The sequence below is a fragment of the Chanos chanos genome, chromosome 1 (assembly GCF_902362185.1).
Source record: "Chanos chanos chromosome 1, fChaCha1.1, whole genome shotgun sequence".
NCBI classification, from domain to species: Eukaryota; Metazoa; Chordata; class Actinopteri; order Gonorynchiformes; family Chanidae; genus Chanos; species Chanos chanos.
Window position 1 is genome coordinate 24001666 of NC_044495.1, and position 23066 is coordinate 24024731.

At 44.2% G+C, this 23066-nt stretch overlaps 1 protein-coding gene across 3 annotated transcripts in view; it reads right to left on the minus strand.

Annotated features, from left to right (window-relative positions):
• Nucleotides 1-23066, minus strand: part of snd1 (staphylococcal nuclease and tudor domain containing 1) — a 131051-nt gene that overhangs the window by 23987 nt on the left and 83998 nt on the right. For 2 of the 3 annotated variants that reach the window (XM_030783504.1, XM_030783496.1), the window contains exons 17-18: nt 18166-18354; nt 787-928 (exon numbers count right to left, since the gene is read on the minus strand). In XM_030783504.1, the coding sequence (XP_030639364.1) occupies nt 787-928; nt 18166-18354 (331 nt within the window). Of the gene's footprint in view, nt 1-786; nt 929-8213; nt 8252-8558; nt 8571-9962; nt 9981-18165; nt 18355-23066 lie in introns of all 3 variants that reach the window. The other variant, XM_030783512.1, reaches the window with a different exon arrangement.

Here is a 23066-nt window from a genome sequence, read left to right on the forward strand (position 1 = left end):
CATTAAGACGCATTAGGAGACTACGAAAGTCAATTTTATGGCCCTGCCAAAGTAGGCTGCCTCTAGAACATGAAGCAAGATCCATAATTATGCCATACAAATACATGCATGGGGGGGGGGGGGGGGTGAATGGGCATGTGGACATGTGAGTGTTAAATAAAGTCTCATGATCTAGTCCAGACTGGTACGCCTTTACTGAGGTCTGGTCAGTGCTGAGGGCAGTGCTATCATACATAATGACAAACTCATATTATGTTTACTAAGTAGAGGATAAGCATAGAGAATGCCCTTGGCTTTTTTAACCTAGTATGTAGAGACAACATGCAACGTTTCCACACTTGACCATGCATTTGAGATGAGTCGGTTTCTGGATCCATTACATGTACACAGACCACACTGCACGAATTGCACTGTGTGTCCTGACTACAGTGTTGCTATTTTGAGAAATCCTCAGCAAACTGAGGCTTAAACTCAGCGGTTTGACCATGTGTGCTCCAGTACCCCTTAAACTCAGTCAAAAATCTGTTACTGCCACTGGTAGAACATACTGGTAGAATACCACACACCCTAATGGAGTTTGCTTGGTGTCGAGACTACATACGTCACAACTGTGGTGACAACACAGTGGTGGTATGTCCCAGTAATGCCCTCAGTTTGGTCACATTCACATAGACAATCTTAAAAAAAAAAAAAGGGTATCAGCTCCATTATCTACATGACTTCATGACGAACCTGTTCTGTTGTTTTTCTTGAATGTGAGTAGTTCACTGGCAACACTATACTCACCGGTCTCCACATCCTGTGTATAGAAGTGCAGAGTGTCTGTGATCTCGGTGACATAGACAGGTCTGTAGTTGGCCACACGCTCCTTCTCCTCCGACAGTTGGGCTACCTCCTCTGTGGGTTTTTCTTCATAATTGGCCCAAAGCTGTCACATGATCAGAACAAAGACAAATAGAAAACATGTCAGTTAGACAGAACACATTAAAGCACAACAAATGACTTCAGCCTTCTGAGACCATTAAGATCCTAAAGACACAAGCGGAGAGCCCACTTTGTCTGAGCGCACTAACAGTAGACTGAAGTGAGTAGTCGTCAGAGAAGGTCAGTGTTAACTGAAAGTCAGGCTTTCTTTTGGACTTCACTGCATCATAAGAGCAGATTCAGAGAGGTAGTACGCTCATTAAAATAAGTTTGGTGCACTCATGTTCACACAGCACACACTATATGAAAAAGAGTAGATGCCGTCGATGCCGGCTAATCAGCTGAACCTGCTGATGCAGTGCAAAGAGTAGAGAACTTACGCATGAGACTGAACAAATTTCACATCACTGCATTATATAACATCACTCAATGCGTCATTAAGCCTGGACAGTCATGTTTGTCTGGCAGAAGTTTTTTCTTTTTTTTTTTTCCTCTGTAAAGTTAAATGTGATGAGTATTAGCCTGTTATTTTGCGGCATGATAAGATTAGCAATCAGTCAAATTCAACAGAGTTTCACTTATTCGGTCACTCATTATTTTATAGAGTGTGGACGTTTTTTTCTTTTCTTCCTCCAGGTGTGGATTTGAACTGATTATGTCCATAAAGTGTACGGAGATGACATTTACTGGCCTCTCCCTCTCATGGCGAGTACGAGCCTGCAGCTGAAAAGTCAAAGCACGGATAGAAACCTTTAGTACAAATATAACAAGTGACACGAGCACTGAGCCTTGTAGACCTGGCCGCAAAATGACAAAAGACAGGGTCAGCCTACTGAATTACATTTAATTATTCAACCACACATCTGAAATAAATAAAGAAATATGAAGATAGATAATTCTGGTGGAAAAAGAGAGCCAGGTTAATGAAGATTCAGATATGCCACACTTGACAAACTTTGGGAGCAGCGTCCTCTACGATGGGGCATTCATCTCTCTTGCTGCCTGTGATGCTGTGGCACAGTGACACAGCCAGACTTTTAATCAAACCTGCAGGACTAATCAGAGTCACTCAGATTACTGTGTCACCCTTCATTACCGCGGCGACTGTCACAATGTCGTCTCTGGCACAGCTGGTCACCATGGACGCATGCTCCCGCTGGCCCGATGACCTCTGACACGTGCCGGCACATGCCGCAGCGGCAAGGACGCGTGAAACAAAGGAGTGCGAGTATGGTAGTCGTACAGACACACACACACGGGGGGCTGGGGGGCGGGGGCAAAAAAAAAAATTGCTCCCCACACCTTCCCTAAGCCTAAAGTGGCAAAGGCACTAGAGAGAGACCATGACGACACAACGTACACAAAGCTTTTCAACACTCGGAGACAAGCACAGACACACACACACACACATCCAACAGTGCCCTAAGCGAATGACCTTCTGTGAGCAGCCAACCATTCTTGTTTGTTCCACATGAGCGCAGGTATGTGACTGCTGCTGCTGCTTTCAAACAGCAGCCACGACTTGCGGAAGGAGACAGAGAGGGAGCAACGAAAGGAGGAAGGAGGGAGCAGGGGATGAAGACTGTGGAGCTTCACCATGCTGAGAGAGAGAGAGAGAGAGAGAGAGAGAGAGAGAGAGAGAGAGAGAGAGAGAGAGAGAGAGAGAGAGAGAGAGAGAGCAAGAGAGAGAGAGAGAGCGAGAGCGAGCAAGAGAGAGAGAGAGCGAGAGCGAGAGCACCCACCCACCCCTAGGCCTGTTTTGAACTATTCACAGGTTTAAAAGGACAGACATGCGTCAAGGAACGTTAATAACCACTATTTCTCTTTGATCTTTTCTGTGTTACTGAACACAGGTCAGTGGCCCTTCAAACCAAGATAAGGATAATTATATAGTAAAGCCAAACATCAATAGAAAAAAAGAAATATTCAGCAAACAACCTGCCATTCTGATGAATCTTCACATCTATTTAAAGTATAGCTACAGGTGAACGTTGCACAGGCTGTGGTAAAGTCCTCACCCATCATGTTGCACTAAAAACTCTAGATAAAAGCTAATAGTTTCCTTCAACAGTAGAGCTTGTGTTACTTTCATACAATCTCCCCCCACCCCTTCTCTCAAATGCACTTGCAACGTTTAAACACACACACACACACACACACACACACACACACCAACCAAACACTGATTAAAGGTGACAGCGTGTCAATTCCACTAGAATCTGTTCAGCCAGCAAGAGTGAATTCCCATAAAGACCAGAGGCACACACACTCTCAGAATGAGCAAAAGGCAAAAGGATACACATACAAGCTCAGTAGCACACATGCATACTGAACTGTACCTGCTATACAAGCTCTCAGAAAACAGGACTAAAGGTATTTCACAGTAGTATTTCACACACAAGTACTGTTGTAGCAAAAAGTCACCTTACATGAGGTAGATAGTGTGTGTGTGTGTGTGTGGGAGGGGGTGGAAGAAATGGAGATAAAAAGTTCCTAGGACAGACCCAGCCATCTAAGGCTTGGTTTCAAAACAAGGCTATAATCTTAAACAACTTCTCTCATTTATTCAACTAGCCATCTCAAAAACAGAAAATAAATAATTAAGAGCACTTATTATTAATAAAAGCACTCTTGGTGAGGCAATTTAGCATCTATTATATTCTTAAAGAAGACCCCTTTGGAAATAATGCCTCATTAATCCAAGTCTTCTATCGTCTGACACACCTCAGCACACACACTCTCAGGACACACTGTGGATTTGTCTGGGTCAAACATTCCTCATGCATACACACAAACACACTAATGTTTTATGAGGTCGTATGCCTACTTTTTTTTTTTTTTAATTCCCCAGTCAAACCAGTACAAATTTAATCACCAAACACTGGCAGGGGCGATTTGAAGCATGACAAAATGAACAAAGACTCGCCAAATAAAGACGCTTGATTGGTGCATAAAGTGAGTTTATGAAGTGCTATTATAATTTGCCCTTATGGTGCAGTATTGAGGGCTGCTGTTAGGAGCTTGAGAGAGGTCAATTACATCTGTGACCCAGGATTCTTCACACTCAATTCTGCTGTGGCTATTGATGAAGTGATTAGAGACAAGGCAAGATTAACAAGAAAGACAAGCCCTTACATGCTGTGCCCCTCCACACACAGATCTATACTTGGACATAGAACAATGCAATCCATATTCTAACAAATGACTAGTGTTAGTAGACTGTGAGAGTGGAGAACAAAATGCTTACATATTCAAGCCGCCTCTTGAGAAACGTAATACAGTAAGACTGAAAAGTGCTGATTTAACACCAGCTGTGAACATACTAATAAACAAAACTACAAACAATGCTCCACCTGTGATCCATTCTCAACTGACCCAAAGACAATACTTTTTTATATCCAAGAACTGCGATGAGGTCTAGACTCAGATGCTCTGAAAACAACCTAAGGTATCTTGAAGATGGGATCATAGCAAAGTTATTTTGCATTAATATTCATTAGAAGAGGGACAGAGGGTTATACATTTTCAAATATGACATGACTCTATTCTCAGTGTGTCTACATTCAGCCATAGCAATTTCGTGTTGCAACTTTTTTTTTTTAAGAATCAAAAGATATGATGGCTTGTGATGGCTTTTTATATCAACAAAGTAGTGGATGACCGAATGCTGAATGTAATCAAGTTCTCTTCCGATGAGAAAAAAAAAAAAAATAGAAGGAGAGAAACAAGAACAAAACAATCTAATCTGTTGACAGACCCACACACAACAGTAAAAGTAAAAGAGATGAGGGCCATGTCCCCCTGTTCTGAAGAAGGAATAATTGACACCTGCCAAGAATGTTCACCATCACATGAGTGTATGGTACAAGGAAAGCCCAAACGGATATGACACATCCTGGATGCAGTACTTGAGGAGGTATTAAGTCCCTCTACCACAAACAAGGTTACGAGGTATGGGGACGGACGGCATTTATGACAACATTGGTGGATTAGGGGAGGTGAGGGAGCGATTAACCTTTCTGACTTATGATGGCATAAGGGTTAAGTGTGTGGGAATGACCACTATGATGATTTCATTTGTGTGTGTGTGTGTGTGTGTGTGTGTCTGTGTGTGTGTGTCTGATAGCATGCAGGTCACACTCTCCTTACTCTGCTGTCATATTCAGATGTACAGCAGGCTGACAACACCATAAAACATACACATCAGCCTTGAGAGGACAGCACAGGGCTCACTCTGAGAGTTAACACACACACACACACACACACACACACACACACAACCATGGTACCTTTAAGACAGGACCAATCATGTATTATGTGCCTGTGACACACATACAAAGACATTCATAGCTTCAAGGTGGGACCACAGAGTAAATGCCACACTAAACCATCACTCACAACTCCGTCCAATCAGAGGACAGCATCCATCAAACACCACCAACAAAATCTATTAATCTGAGACACAGCTAAACCAGCATTCCCACACACACATTTCTAAGAATCAGCACAACCTTACAACACAAGGGTAACAAGCATTAACGTAACACAAAGCTAGGACACACACCACAAGCAGCACGCCACACAGAGAAACATCACTCTCTATACACGGACAGTCCACACAACTGAAGCCAAACAGAGAGCCATATACTCAGACATGCCAGCGAGGGCCTTGCTCCTGGTTGGCAAGGCATCTGCAGAGAAGGGAACATCTGTAATCCTGTTAAATCGGGAGTTTTGCACCCATCCTGCTTACACCAGGCAGGAGGAAAGGAGAGAGGAATGCTGAGGACTTGGATGTGGTTACTTAGCAAATAAATTACGCATTAAAACTGCACAGGTGGTGAGAGTGGGTTTGAGTAAGCAGCTGGGAATGTAGCAGACAGAGCAGCCATTCCTTAGCCTCATATCACAGCCAACAGATGTTCCTTCACACAAGCAGTTCCAGTGCCGAAACCTGAGATTATACTGCTAATGTAATCCCCCCCCCCAAACACACACACACACACACACACACACACACGTACAAATCAGTGAGCCAGACTGTAACCAGTGTTGGTTTTACTGATGCCAAATCACAACAGTGACACGTTCCCGTTTAACATCAATCTGCCCTAATTCCAATACGAAGGTTAAATGTGCTTGAGCTCGAGATGACAAAAAGGCCACCGCAGGACTAGACTATACGTTTGGGTTTGAAGTGCTTATATGAGGTTACCATAGTAACAGGCACTGACCAGCCGCAGTGGTATAGCGGGCTATTGTGTTTGTTAAGAAGCGAAAGGCTGATGGAGGACAGCGTTTAGACAGATTCAGCCTGCTGTGCCACCATCAGCATCTCCCAGCACGCAGACAGTGCCTCCGGAGACACTGCAGCATATGGGGCCTTACGCAACACACACACACACACACACACACACACACACACACACACAAAGCCGACTGTGTGTATACATGGTCATTAAAAAAAAATAATAAAGACGTAACACCACAGCATCAAAGAATGTGAATGTCAGAGGGAAACGGCAGCGTGGCTAACAAGCTCATTGGCATTTGACAGGCGATCCTTGATTGCCACACGGGGATGGGCACTGGAGAACCTGAAATGGATTCCACTTCCAACCCAGTAATGAAGAGACCACGGTGAGGGACTCGACACAGACAGAACACAACAAACGTTTCAGAGGATGTAAATGTTCAATAGTGGTGAAAGGAGCTCTTGATGTTTGCCTTGAGGAGCTAGAAAAACCCTACCTACCATTATTCACCGGCATTGTGACTGCAGGCAGTGCTATTTAAAGGGGCTTATTTCCACCTTGCCTACCTGCATACTGCCCACAGACCACTGCTTACAAAACCACGTGCCACATGTTTTACTCCAACTAAGCACAACAGAGTCATTTCTTGAAGAATGAGGCAGACTAAGATTTGAGAAACATATTGTGTTTTTCCAAAACTACCAATCTAATGAAGAGTTATTTTTGTTTGTACACGTCTAGTCACACCCTAGAAAATTACAGTCAAAACCAAGGATGCTTTTTGTCCCCCCTACATGAGATTCTTTTAAAAGCAGCCTTCAAGTTACTGTGCATGTACAAATATGCAATTAAAAGGCAATTAATCAACTTTTTAATTAAACGAGCATTCCTCTGTTGCCATGGAGTTGCCATGGCGACACTGGTGCTTATCTCCTGAAGTGTGCCTCTTTCATTTCTCTGATCAAATGTTTCATTTTTCATAGCTCGCCCCCTTCTTTCCTCCTCTTTATCCACCTGGTTAAGAGGAACATATCTATGTTTATTTGCTGGATTGTTGTAGTTCATTCTCAAAGAGAGAACAGAGAGAGATAAACAATACAGAGTAAACACTAAGCTTTAAATCTAGGAGGAGCCCCGATAACACTGCTATTGCCAACACTGTAGCCATGCAGCTAGAGATGGAGAGACAGAGGGAGGGAGGGAGAAAGACAGAGAGAGAGAGAATAAGGGAGTGGGGAGGAAGGAGGGAGAGGAAGAAAGGAAGAAAGAGAGAGAGAGAGAGAGAGAGAGAGAGAGAGAGAGAGGTGGACAGAAAAAATGCAGAAATGCAGCAAAAAAGCGAGAAAGATAGAACAAGTGAGCATGAGCACATTTATGTAACTATGCCTCTCCTCCAGGCAAGACAATAGCCTGCTCCGTCAGAGTAGCGCACTCAGCCCCATATTCACTCTAATAGACAGCAGGACATGACCTCAACCGCAACCTCTTCGAATCACCCTCCATACAATTCTCGCCAATCTGGGAGAGGGAGAGAGGGAGAGAGAGACCTTTTCCATCAATAAATGAACTCATAACCACATCAAAGAGAGGCCACGACCTCTGTTACTCTGTATAAAAACCTATCCAGCGCAAAAGAGACACATTTCACCATCATGCTGAAGAACCAAGCTATGACAAGAGCCTCTAAACAAAAAAAAGAGAAGAGGGGATGCTCCTGCATTGCCTAAAGAAATGGCCTATTTGAAAAGAAAGGCAAAAAAAGAAAAGAAAGGAAAGGAAAGGAAAACGGAAAAATCGATAGCCTGAGGCTCATTGCTGTGATTGTGATTGACTCCTGATGCATTCCTCTGGCTGTGATAGAGCAGTGAGGAGAAGGGCCCTCCCTGGTCACTGCGCTGCCATGTTTCATAGAATCACAGGGGGAGACAAGTGAGCCCATCCCTCCTCCTTGTCCTCCCTGCCACCGGCAGCCACGCAGCCTGCTGACAGCGCATGAAAAAAAACAAAAAACAAAAAAAACAACAACAAAAAAACACACCCCAGTTCTTTTCCTCTTAAGGAATGACGTTTTACTTTCAACAACCTTCGGTGTAGTCCCCCCCCCCCCCCAAATCACCACCTCCTCCACTCTCCAACCTTAACCCGGCGTAAGACCAAGGGGCTGTAGATTTACAAGCAGACATAAACGTGGCCGGCTCTCCCCCGCGGGGTCAGAGCAGGTCGTCCTGACGGGAGACTGATGGATTCAGAGAGTGGTGAAGAGTCTTGAGACTGATGTGGTTGGGTCTGCCATTTAACGGCCTGCCACAAGTCCGTCAGAGCAGACACAGAAATACACACACCATAAATGTGCATGCAAAATAATTCGCACACACACACTTAGACTCCATACTTACATATCAAAAATACGACTATGAAAAGACTGGTGTATCACAGCAAAAATCCACACCACAGCCATGAGACAGCCAACTTACACTATCCAATTTTACACAGTTGTTTACAACTTTCCCCCCCCCTTCTCTTAAAAAAATGCTATTTGAATAGTACCATAACTGAGAGGGTCGGGAACGAAACCGCGCCTGAGGCACGTCAAATCGGTCTCATAAACCCCCACAGTCATGCTAGCTACATGCAGTTAGCAACCATTCTGGCAATAAACAAAGAATACAACACAAATGAGTTTCTGCAAGAGGGGAGCAGAGGGAGAGGGAGGGGGTATGAGCGAATGCATTTAGGAGTGGAATTGGCTGAGGATCCAAGAATAGCCTCCCCCTACACTGAAATCTTTTTTTTTTTTTTTTTCAGAGCAGGTAATAAAGAAAATTGATGAGCCGTTAGCTCCAGCGTTAGCTGAATTCTCAGCTCTGGATCTGCCGGCTTAAACCTGTCTACTGTGCTCACTCTCTCAGGACACAGACTGTGAGTAAGAGAGTGTGAGTGTGTGTGTGTGAGTGTGTGTGTGTGCGTGCGCGCACGACCATGGGAGGCTATGGGGACGTGACAATGATGAACAGAGGTACAAATACAACGGGGAATATGGCTTCTATCCAAAAATACGGAGCGAGTGGGTAAACGGATACAGAGAAAGGCCTTTATCTAGATTGCTTGGCTATCTTACCTACACAAACCATCTTTAAGCTAATGAGGTTGTTGGCCTCAATACGAGGCCTACGCAAAACCGCATTTTGAACAGAAAATCTGTTTTATGATGGTGGTATTGCAAAGGTCCATCTGAAGTTAATCCTCTGTCACGTGACAGGTAGAAGGGTCCAAACCGAGCTGGTTTAATCAGAGAGTCCAAAGTCAAGTCTGTAGGCAATGAGCTGCAGTGTTTGTGGGATAAAGAACTAATTAAAGAGGACGTCATTAAAGATCGCACAAATGTGCCACTCCTGGAGCATAGAGACTGTGAATGTCTAAGGGCTGCACTGTAGAAACAAATATTTAGCATTTCATTAGTGAGATACGCAGGCCATGCCATCGCCAAAACACATCAAAGAGAGTCAAGAGTACCTATCAGAGCTTTAACAAATGTCAATGTGCATGTGCGTGCAGCCAACACTTCTAATTACCATCAGGTGATTAAAGGGGACACCTGTAGTGAGGAGAGGAGTGGACGGCCCCAATATCATTTTTTTCTCCATTATGCTTAGTGTGTTCTCCCAAAATGAAGGAAATGTCAGCAGTCCAGAGGAAAATGCCACAGCTGTGTATCTGATAACAGTGCAGAGAGAGACAGGACTACAAAGCCACGGTCCCACAGGGGGTCGGACCAAAGAACACTGCGGTTGAGCACACACTCTTACACGACGGGAGTTTGATTTAAAAGCGTCATATTTTCAAAGGTTCAGAGAGGAATCTCCCAAATCTTCTAGGAAGGCAAAACGTTAAGTATGGGTCCTCGTTGACAAATCTAGTTCAAACACATTACATTTTTTGTTTGTTTGTTTGAATGACTTGTGGGTATTTTGACAGTGTTACAACGATTGCTGAAAAGTTTGGTCTGAAATGCACCAAATTGGAGCGAGACTTCTGAAAACACAGTGATGTGTTGGCAGATCTGAGAAAGTCCTGGCCTTGTGAGGCAGATTCCCCTGACTTGGGGAAGGAAACACAAGTACACCCTTGTGTGCTCATGTGGAAAAATGGCTGCTTACAGTGTTACAGCGCTTACACGAGGGACAAACCCAGCCACACAACTGCAAGGCACATGTAAGACTTGTCCTTCACCCTTGCTTGCATCAAGAGTTCTCTCAGAAGAGGAGAACCAGGGAGAAGAGACAAGGTGTAAGAGCAAATGAAGAAAAGACTAAGAGTTTGTGTTTGCGTGTGTGTGCGTGCAAATGAGAGAGGGAGAGAAAGAGAGAGAGAGAGTGTGAACATACACCACAAGCAGACAGCAATCATTTGTGTTCTCTTTGCTGCTTGTGTATTCAAGCATGTGTTAATCAGCCGTAATGCAATTCACAATGTCATATCTCATTACGGTCTGTACAACGGTGCACCCCCGCCCCCCCCCCCCCCCCCTTTCCCTGTGCATCATCACATCCTCCCGCCTCCCTGAGAGAACACTGCTGGTGAAATGGAATCATGTGAATTCTTTCCGCACGGGCAGGCCAAGGGCATCCACAAACCTGCCCCCGAGGACCTCTGCTTAGAGCCTTGAGGAATCCCATAGATGTGTGGAGAAGGGCAATCAAAGGGCCAAGGACAAATGCAAACACCCCACATGCAGCAGCACCACCACACAGTGCCAATACGGGCACTCACTTCCTTGCGCTGTGCTGCTAAGTGCTTTTCTAAGGGGCCTGTGCGTGCGTATGCAGGGCTGGAGATTGACACAGGGCTGGTCCTCCTGTCACTCTGCTCTCTTTGACAGCATGTTCAGACTGCAGCACTCTTTACCTCTGACCATGGCATGTTTGCTGATGCAGTCGCATGCATGATGGGCCCTGTTCGCTAAACTCCTGTCAGGCCATGGTTGCTTTTCCTCTATGTGTTTGTACACATTAGGGCGAGAGAGAGTGCATGCCTGCGCTTATTAGTGTGTAGGTGAGGTGTGAGTGTGTGTATCTGGACTGCTGATAGAAGCTAACAGCAGAGCTGACAGACTGCTGAATGTGCAGCCAAGGTTTTTCATGATCTTGTAAATAACACATGTATCAGGCTTGATTGTGTCTGAGTATGTGTGTGCTGGAGTTGAAGAAGTAGAGTTGCCTGCAGGAAAGTGTGTAGCCTCTTTGTGAGGTGAGGGTATGTGTTTAGATGGGGGAAGTACCAGGCACCTCCTCAGAAGTGTGCTCAGTGCAGCAAAGCACCAAAGCACATTACATAATCTATCAGATGTAAGGAAGGGCCTTTGTCAGCTTTTAGCCTCTGAGTGTTAAGAAACCTATTTAAAAACACACTGCTGTACAAGGGGAAGAGGAAGAGAGAGACAGGGAGAGAGGGAAAGAGGGAGAGAGAGAAAGAATGACAGATTGGAAGAGAAGGACATGATTTGAAATAGCATGTGCATTATTTGCAAAGTGCAATTGGGCATCTTCAGGACATCCATCATAAAGGACAGACAATTCCAACAGAATTGTTCTGGCATTTCCAGCTGGGCCTAACACTACATCTGTGAAATCTCACCCACAAAAAAAAAAACAAACAAACAAAAAAAAAAACAACCCACATACATCCACGCCTCAGACATGATGGGGTTAACGCCAGCGGCGACCACACTCGGTGAACTCCATACTGGAATAAGGTAAGGAGGGGTTTGGAGAAAAAGCAGAGCCATATGGTGTTGGTGAGGTAGAGCTATTGTTATGTATATATGGCACATGCTGGTTGTCATTCATAACGCTAATTGCCTCTCATAGTGTGAAACAGAATTCATCATCCTGAGGACACAAAGTCACACTCCCTCAAGTCAATGTGTACTTTACTGTCAAACTTCTGTTACTACACCCCCCCCCCCCCCCCCCAAAAAAAAAAAACAAAAAAAAACAAAACACACCCACAACAGAGCTGGAAAAGTCTGACAGACATAGTCCAAAAATGCCAGGGTACATTTGAAAACTTTGAGATAACACGAGCGACTAGTTATTTCATACCGGAAAACGTGAAACACAGGCTTGATGTGATGCAAGTTATGTACAGAATAGGGACTGAAACACCATTTCTGCTGTGTCATATCTCTAACAAAGTAATGGACATTTCACAGCCATATGGTCGAGAAGATGTGCAGGCTAATATGAGGGCTGGTGCGGACACTGAGGGCTTTTCCTTTGACACACCTGCACATCAGTCCTGATTAAAAGACTCTGCAGCGGGAAATGAAGAAGTCTGCTCTGCAGAAGACTACCAGCCAGAACTCAGTCCCCGACTTGCATTATTCACTCACTCACTCACTCTCACACACACACACACACACACACAGAGGATGCTAGGCTGAGTCTTATTCATTCATACTGGGGGAAGCCTACAGTCAGCTTTCCATGCTTATCAATTTAAGATGAGGGTGAAGCCGAACTGCTTTTCTGAGAAAGTAAAGAGCTTTGTCGTGTTTGTGTAGAAGTTGAAGCAGCGTGGCGGTTTATTCTGATAGGGCACTTTGTGAAACTCTAACAACCTCTGAGGCGAAGCTGATAAATGATAGAGGGGTATACGTTACCAACTCAGAATTACTTACGCGTTACACTTTTACATTATTCTAACATTGTGGTTTTGATTATCATGTTTGGATACTGTGGATAAAAAAAAAGATGGCTGTGATTGTCACAGAATTAGACTAGCAGTAGAGCTTTGCCCCAGCGTGGGGGGGCAGAGCAGAAATGTGGTTAGGGTGGAGTCCTAAGTCTGCTAAATGTCTCTGTGTAGGGTTAAATGTGGGTTCTCAATGATCGCTTCTCATGTGGGTTAGTAATGTTTGGGTAAAGTTGCATTAATCTAAAGGGCTGCAGAAGTATCTATGGACAGAGCAAAATGCACATGGGGAAGAATGTTTGGACTTTTATGGAGATGTACTTCCTTATATGTGCGCGGCTGGGATGAATGAACAAACGGTCTAAATTTGAACAGTGTCAGATCACACTGAACAGAGTTAGATGTTCCTGACAGCAAAACCAAACTCCGTGTCTCTCATCACGTGTGGAGTCAGGGAGCGTGGAGTGCACGTTTGTCACTGATGTGGATGAATGTTATTTGATGGGTCATTCATTACTCAAAGGGCTCCTGCTGTGGAGATCCTAGCCTTGGTCTAACAGCACAGAGACCTCACAAGTACCTTAACACACAGTGTTTCTAATTGGCTAAGTCAGTCCGTGATTCAGCACATCACTGCCGTTGTTCCTGTCTGACACAGCCTGCCCTCCATTTGTTAAATTAGAATTCAACAATGACGGAAGCATGAGGAGCGAGGACCAGAATGGTAATATATATATATATATATATATATATATATATATATATATATATATATATAAAATAACCCACTGCCTTGGTGTCATTACTCTCAAATCTTCACAGTGTCCAATGTAATTTAGAACCACAAGAGAAAAGAAAGAAAGACGCTGACATAGAAAGACAAAAGACAGAGGGTGAACATAAAAGCTGAGCATGCAGGTAACTGGCAAAATAAGAGAAACACTTGAGTAAATGAGGGATTCAGAGTGTATGCAGTGTGTGCAGAGTGCGTGCTTCCTGAATTAACTAAGCATTAAGAACTAAGAATTAAAGCGTGTGTGCGTGTGTGTGTGTGTGTGTGTGTACAATATACATCATTGTGGAATGGCGTCCAGTCCCAGAATTCCAGGTACAAATAGAATCCATGTCAAGACACACTGATGCTGTGTTCATTTTGTCCCAATGCCCTATTAAACCCTTTCTGTTGGTGTTCCCTTTATTTTGCCTGTTACTTGCATTCAGAGCAGAGAGGACTGATTCTATGAAGATCTGCGGCTTGCAGGATGAATCACTGCAATAAAAACAGGTTGTCTTTTAAATTTCCTTATTATGAAATGAGTTGAAGGTGTTGAGGTGAATAACTAACACTGGAGTTCTGCATGCTATTGCCATGGTGATTGGCACAGGCTTGCTCGTGCTTGGAGAGGAAAACAAATCTCTATAAATGTAGCATATCTCCATCTTTAAGAGGACAACAAAGACGCAGTAAAACCGTGTACATGTTTCCATCTGTAAAAGGAAAGCAAACCAGTTTCGAAAGAGAATATATCTATCTTTAAGAGGAAACCCGACAAACGATATACCCGCAACAATCTCCATTGTGAGACTGAGGCTTGTTTTGTGACGGACAGTCCTCTTCAGTTTACAGAACTCAGCTGTTTGTCAGAATAAATCAAAAGAAAGACTTGTAATTACTCAGCATTTTTCTGTGTAATGGAGGAAGAAGAAAAAAGATGACTGCAGCTGGTCTGAGCTTTTATCTTTCCTGAGTATTCCGCTCTCCATGTAAATTCATGCTGGTACTCCAAGATCATAGCCATTTAAAAGGTCCTGTTTCTGTTAGCCCTTGACAGAGAGCAGTGAATGTGTAGAGGAACTCTGTAATGACATGCCTGATTTCTGCCTCCATACAAAGATGAGACACTGAGGTACGTGTCCCCAGCCAGCACTCAGGATGAAAATTCAGGCCTATTAGCTTCTCTAAAACTCCAATTATCTTGATTCATTCTCAGCTTGTTCTTGTTTAGCCAGGTGTGTAATGTGCTGACTACAGAGAAGACCGCGTAGATGGTGCCACAAGATTTTCTCTAGAGCTCTGGGTCCATTTCTGTCTTCAAATAAGATGCCCGAGTTCTTTATCAGAACAAGTTAAGGCATGTAATTGATCCTCAAATGTGCATCATGCTCATTTGTTAAGTAAAAAAAAAAGTTACACGGGTAAATTCAGTCAGGTGTGCTCAGCGCATGTCTTTGCATGTGATTTTTGTGGCCCCTGTCAGTTACTTACATCAGCTGAATTCCTCCCTCCCTTTAAAAAAAAAAAAAAAAAAAAGGCAACAAGACTATACTTCAAACAGCGGACTAAAGAAAGACAATTCAGTTCAATGTGCTTTGAGGAGAAAAACACTGGCACCTGATAGAAAGAAGAGCCTTTAACTCATTTTTCCCATATTCATTTACCTGTCCAGGCACATGCTGTGGTCAACCTGAACACCACCAGCCGGATGGTCTGAATGACAAAAGCGAGAGCTTGGCATCACTGAACTTTGTCATCAGCAATGGAACAAATGTCTTCCAACAAGAGCAGGGACACATTGAAAGAAGTCTAATAGAGTGGGCCAGGAGTACCCTTGAAGAAAAAGCAGATGTGTGTGCATGCTCTGGAAGGCTTTCTGCATGGCCAAGGTGACTGAGATCACGGAAGTGTGTAGTGGTCATCGACGACTGCTTTCTTATGCTTTTGAACACACCGGCCCAGCAGTGCCTGGCAAGTCTCCACACAGGCCAATAATGAGATTAGAGAAGGCCTTGCTCAACAGAAAACACTTCTTCATTTTCACAACTCAAGTCTTGATTTATGTCTTCATAATTAGCCTGGTGTAATTATCAGCAGTCTTTTATGGCTGCTATTGTGAAATGAAAAAGCTGGGCTTGGGTTGGCGCATCAGGGGCCATAAACTGCACCAAGATAAACAACCTTTAAGCTGCAACCAAACACGGCCTACCCTGTTTGTGCCACTTATTCACTTATTTCTTTAACATTCTTAGATGCGAGGGATCATAAGAGTGAGTTATCAATGGATACACTCAGCCCACTGGGGAAAAAGTCCTTCAGAATAAAGCAAGAATGACAAGAGACAAGGAAGCTCAGAGGCTGCACAGTTCTGTGAGCCAATGATTCAGTCGACTCGTGTTTGATGCTCCTCTCCCACAGACATACAGATAAATAAATTCGCTGGCATGTTTCATAAGCCACACTGCTACAAATATAGGGAGACTTTCTGAGCTCCGAGAAACCATGTTTACAGACAGTTGTTTTTCCCCCTCATAATCAGCCCGGCAATGACAGCACGTTTAGATGAAACAAGTGGCGCTTTGTTTAAACTCGGCTCTAGGAGCATGTATCACCGACTGAGGATTAGGGCGGTTGGGTTACGGTCGACTTTGCTTTCGGAAACGATCAGCCCGCTCTTCAAGGTAGAAATCAGAGGTCAGTGTGCAGGCAACCTCTCCAGAAATAACAGGGTGCTCAAACAATTGCAGGACAAACGATAAAACATTTCCAAAAATGAGAGAAAACGCACAAGCAACTAAGGCCATGTGGTATTGAGCCTTTTTACTGCAGGCTCTGCACACAAAAGCTTGACGTCCTCAAAAGCTTCAATTATTTCCCCTCAGTTAAATGACTTGATCTCCACGGTGCCCTGGCTTGGTCATGTTAAGACCCGGAGGTCACTTGAGCTAGAGACTTTTTTTATTATTTATTATTTGCTTTGGAACAAACCCAAGCAAAGCATTCATCGTTGCACAATACAAGTGCCTTTAATGAGGCCAAAATTGGATCCTTAGAGTGTAAGGATCATTACTTGCACCATCTTAAGCAGACAACAAATACGACAATAACAAAAAGAAATTAAAACACCTCCTATTCACAGAAAGCAGGAGAAGAGGAAAAAAGGCCAGCCCTTCTACAGAAGAGTGGCTTCCTCAGCTGTTTTTCCCCCTTTAACAGGTCCTGAAGGGTTAATTACATCCACAACCCCAAACTGCCTGGGAATTTGAGCATCTCGGAGGGCGGTCACATACAGGGTGCCTCCAATCTGGGAGAATAATGCAGCTGTCTGACCAATCAGTGCCACTCAGAGCCCTTCACTTCAAACACAATCACATCAACCCATGGTCTCTCTCAAGCCACAATGCCAGCAGGATGAGAAAGAGAGGAAATAAAAAAAAAACTTTACAAAACAGGTCATCTTTCATTCACCGCTCAGAGTTGAAGGATGCGAATCCTTCCTGGGAGAGGGTGGGAGGAAGGGGGTGGGGTTTGAGGGGAGGGTGGTGTTGCCAGTGAGAGTGAAGGGAGGGAGTGAAAGGGTCAAACCACACAAGCTCCCGAAGAGTCACTCACACATGCCTCACATTTTGTTTCAGGGAGGTGACATTGAGATGAGGGGTGTGTGTGTGAGCTTGTGTGCACGCACGCTAGTGTCTCTGTGGGAGTGTAAACAACAAAGATCGACTTTTTAATCCGGCTGGCCATTCAATCAAAAGATCTGTGAATGCATGTTTCAGGCTGTTGCTATTTTTGGGGGACTGGCAGGCCGATAAGACTGACTAGGTAAGAGAGTCGGAGCTGCGGGTTTGAGGCTTTGGGATATTTTGGAGCTCAGAGCTGAGCTGAGGGATTCCATAAAGGTAGTGGAAAGGCTCTCTGCAGTTTTCAGTCAGAGATCATACTGATATCAGCCCTGTATTTCAGAGTTCAGAGGAAAGGATAGAGGACAGGCAAGCAGCTATCGAGAGCACACGCATCTCATCCATAATGAATGTGGAGAGAGAAAGAGAAGAGAGAGAGAGACTGAGCACTAGAGATTGGGATCACAAAGAGAGAAAGTTCCATCAATTAAAGTCCAGGAGAGAAAAGGTTTCACTGATAGTGCCAAATACATGGGCATGCTGGGATCCCTGAGGTCCACATAACTTTGAGTGCTTCACGTTTGTCCTCCACCCACTGTTCTTGGCGCCCAGGTATCAGCCTGTTCTCTCAGGCTGAATTAATACCACACGACAACATGAGTTGTTTGCTTTGTTATCGCCCACAGAATATGGCCTTGGTTCAAAAATCACAAACTGGAGATATATTCTGCCAATGTTAAACAACAGGTTGAATCAGAGAGAAAGCTTTAGATGGGTGGAAACATGAACATGACACTGATTCATTTGCTTGTCTCCATTCAAGAGCATCAGTGCATCTGTGTGTGTGTGTGTGTGTCCGCGTGTCCGTGTGTTCTGCATGTAAACACAATCAGCTTACCTTCTCCTTCCTCTGCCTGGCTGCTTCCTCTGCAGAGAGCAGGGTCTTGTAGTAGGAGCTTCGCTCTGCAGTGAAGTGGACCTTGGAAAGAGCGCTCTCCACCAGGGCAACTGAGAGGTTCACTCCTTCTATGTGCAGCCAGCCGATAAAGTTGCCTGCCTTGTCCATGCTCTCCACCTCCACTTCCACCTGGGAAAGAAGAGGAAAAGACCAGACGGGAGAGGCAGAGAGAAGAAAGAAAGAAAGAAAGAGAGAGAGAGATGCAGTTAATGTACTGTATCTTGGATTACCTCAAAGATTCCATTATGGTGTTGTGCTGTAGAGCGGGAGACTGAGGTGCTCCTTAAAAAGACAGCTCATTGGAGCGGCCGTGAGCTCTCTATTGATCGGGTGACTCTTGGGCAGCTTCACACAGCGGCGGTGGGCTCCTCTTGGCAGGCCTGCGCGTGTCAGCGCTACGGCTCTCCTCACACCGCTGTGCTCATCTTTCGCGCACAATTAAACCTAGCCCAGACTCCTCCACCGCCGCAGCTAACTTTAGCCTGACATTCTCAATTAAAGCCAGAGCGGCACAGGCGGCTAGTATGAAGCACTAATATATGACATTTGTCTCCGAGCTGCAGAAGGCTTTATTACACAGAGATCCGAAAAGTAAGAAAAGAACAGGAGTTTAAAAGATGAAAATCCAAACAAAGTCTACCAGAGCATGGAGGAACAGGCAGAGATTGAGTTGTAAATATTATAGACTGTTTCTACGGGTAAAGAATTTTAACAATCTACCAGGGGGAGAAAAAAAAAAAAAAGAAAGAAAAAAAAAGAAAGAATTATAAAGGGCTGATTAAGCCCTGTGCTGATTACAGAGAACACAAGTGAAGAGCTACTTCACTCTATTTCAACATAAATAATGATGCACAGAAACACACACACTTCAGCTGCATTGTTTTTCATCAAAACTGTTCTCGTCTTCATCATAAAATACGTTTTTGTTTAGCACTGTTGAACATTGTTTTCATATTCGCTGCAAAACACAGGCACAGCATCAACAACAATACTGAGAACTGCAAGGACAGAGTCTAATTTTCAGACCCAGTGGAGAACACTCTTCTATGCAACATAACCACACTTAGAGGTTAAAAAAAAATTGCTTACTCTCACTAATTATCTTTTCATTTTGTTCCATAAGCAAAGATTAAAAAAAATCAATACTGCCTTTTTTTTTTCCCCAGGACTATGTGGGAATAGGCAGGTGCTGAGAAAAGATACTGGAGAAGTCAAACGATTAAGACTGCGGCTGCTTAGCCCCCTGCCCCCCTGGGAAATCTGATGGGAATTACTTCAGAGGCTGAGGCCGTGTATGCAGGGAAAGTAAAAGCATTTTAATGAGTGCATAATCTACACTTTGATTAAACACGAGCATGACAAGCAACCTCACATTACTGGGACAAACAAACATGCTTTCTTTCCCCCTCCATTCTCATTGACAGCAGAAACACACTCAACACACAGATCTGTGAGCTTAAAACTCAGACATGCCCTGCAATCCAATCCATAGTTTTGAGCCGAAGGGCTGAACAGATCAGCTCTTGACCTACGTGGTACCATCATGAGAGCCTCGTCATGGAACAGAGAAACTCTCCTTAAAGAAAGCAAGAGAGGGAGTAAGTGTGCTCCTTCTTCGACGTGACCCTCGTCTAGGTAAAAAGGTACACTGAGGTAAGAATCTCCTTTTTTGTTTTTAGTCTCCTCTAAATAATGTACCACTTTTCCTTCAGTCTCATTTTTTCCAGCATGTAAGATTTCAGTGCCACCGTTACGGGCCCTGCCATAAGGGAAGGACAACGAGAGCATTCTCTCAGAGAGACCTGAAAGACTACGCAGTGCTGTTTCCCTCTTCCCTTTCTCTCTCTCTCTCGCTCTCTCTGCTGTCTCTAAGTGCCTACAGTTATATAACAGAGCTATTAGAGTCATGCTGCACCTCACAGCACCCAAATGTCAACTGGAGAAGTGGGGAAAGGGAGGAAAGGAGGGAAAGATCCACCTCCACCAAAAAGCACAGTGTCATCATACAGACCAGTCATACTGTCCTCTCCTCCTCACTGCACCCTCTCTCTCTTAAGGCAGACCAAAGTCAGCAACACCAGGCTTTACACACACACACACACACACACACGCAGAACATTTTTTCTCTCTCTGCGTGTGTAGCATATGGCTTTAATCTCAGTAAAGAGCGATTTCAATTTTCCTACCCAGAATTTCACAAGGCTGCACTTAATACAACACATCCCAATTCTCTGAAGCACCAAAGAGCTCTGTTAAGCTGTAATACCAAGCTCTGATGTTACATGTTTAATTCACGTGCGCTAAACCCAAAACCATATTTGTATTATTACAATAACTATGTTTTAAGCAGTTCCATTTCACAGTAGGGATAAACAGATAAATACTACGAATCAATGTGATTAAAGAACTGCAGTTCACATTCATATAAACTATCAGAAGAGGGCCTCTCACACAAGTTACGCTTATCGTGCACAACCATCACAGTAGTAGATGATCTCCAGAGGCTTCTGTAATCAATCAGTATGCGTTTCAATTCTCAATACAATTATTAGTTTGAGACTTTCGGTCTTACAATGTCTGCAACTGACTTAACATAAAACTCTCTACAGACTCATTTAAAGACAAGCTAAAATGTCTTGAAAGAAATAAATGTATGTGTTATGCATGTACTAATGTGCTTGACATTAAGAGAGACCGTGCAAGAGAGACCGTGCAAGAGAAAAAGAGGGTGAAACAGACTCCACCACTGCGCAAACGTCCTCAGTGCAGGACAAATGACTGTGGTTCTTTCTCAGGCCACTTATTCTAAATAACTTCATTTGCCACATACAGCACAACTAATGGCAAGGAAATCTGCTCTCCACTTGACAACAGCGCATATTCCCAAATAATGAAGCTGGCCTATACCAGCCCTAATGATAACAAATTACCCCACTGAGCAACATCAATAAAACTCTGTGGCTACATAACATCATACAATCAGTGATGGCAGCTCCACTCAGAAATGAGCCCCTCTTTCTCATTCTCTCTCTCTCTCTCTCTCCCTCTCCCTCACACACACACACCCCCCTCTCTCACACCAACCTGTGAATCTAACGGCAATTATCTTTCGGAAGCCGGTGCTGGAGAGCAGTTCAATATTTTGTCATTCTGTCATGTTAAAAGAATAGCCATGTCACCTCTGCTTGTCCTGACCTCTCAGTAATATGAGACTCTACGCATAAAAGTGAATATGTTTAGGAGGCTGCTCTAAGCCAGCTGAGGTGCTAATGTGGCCTATTGATCAGTGCTGGTTTCTTGCCGTGTCGACGGGCTCGGGAACAGACGTATCCCAGCATCACCTGCTCACTCTGCTGTTTAAGTGTCTTGCTCACAGTTTGAGGTAACAGACCAAATTCACACCCCTGGAGTTAAGCTGCCCCAGTGACATACCCCGCCCCTACAGTACTTAACTTTCCAATCCAAATTAAATGAACACACCCATCAGAATGGAAGAGGCGGAGTTTATCCAAAGAGACCAGATGGTTCCCAGCAGAGGCTTTTTTAGAGCCAAGATGGTTCCCTGCAGAAGACTTTTTTTTGAGCCAAGATGGCTCCGGCTGGATCACAAATGGCCTCAGCTACCACGAAAAACATAGCTGAGAAAAACAAAATGACGCACAGATAGATTTCCTGTGTTCCTTGCTTTCTGGTTATACTGAGAAGCAATTTCCCCTGTACTTTAGGAAAGCCAACAATCTATTTAACCATTTTATCACTTGATGTTGTCAGGGCATCGCATATGGGCAACCATTTGGCACTGCCACACCTCCTTAAATAAATGAAATGCTGTCTGCTAGGTTGTAAGGGCTCATTCTCAGATCATCCTTGGAAAGAAATCTCTTCGGGCGTATTCTCCATACAGTCGCCACAAGTGCCTGACGAGCGGTTCTTCCCTCAGTGCTTTTTAATCACCTGTGACAGTCTTGTGCACACTTTAAATCTGCTTTATGGCGCAGCCCAATTACCAGCAGCGGCTTTGCGCTCACTGTAAGCACAGCATTGCATAACTCAAAGCCATCAGGTCTATAAAGCAGAGGACAGCCAACAGGCAGGCAGAGGCAACAGGGCAAACACTCTCCCCTCACGTTTCATTCTGATGTCACTCCATGCTCTTCCCAGGCTTCCTAAATTGCAGATGTAAGCATCCCTTCTGAGTGAATAACAAGCAGACAGGCCGGGAAGAGGTGTGTGAGTGTGTGCATGTGTGTCCTCATTTATTTTCATTAAATAGAAGCCCTCCTATGAGTAATGCGGCCTGCCACAGTCTTCACGAATAATATTATGTTGAAGGTGTCGGAAGTAGAGGATAAAGTACAGGGTACGAATTTTCATCAGCAAAAAACAATGCTATTGACTTTGCAAGGCAGTAAACATGAACAAATGTGCATGTGTGTGGTGTGTGTGCACGCACTTGTGTGTGGGCTGAAGAACAGCCACATGACCTAGAGAATATGATGCAGAGGGCAGCTAAATGACTGGTGTTAGGTGAGGGAAACATACAACACACCAGGATCTATGAATGAATACAGAGACAGAGGTTTTCGATTTTATTTTTGCATGCGTATATTTGTGTGTGTGGGGGGGGGGGGGCACAGAAACGATCACATTCCCAGAGGATTGGTGCACACAACACTAACCATAGGCTTTCCTCAACCATTAAATGTGATTATCAACTTCAGGAGCCAGCCAGGTTCACCAGCAAGCGTCCTGTAAATGTGTCCTTGCCTATTCTAGATATGATGAGGCGTCAGAGAATCTGACATATTCCTACACAAACACACAACCGCATGGCAGCAGTG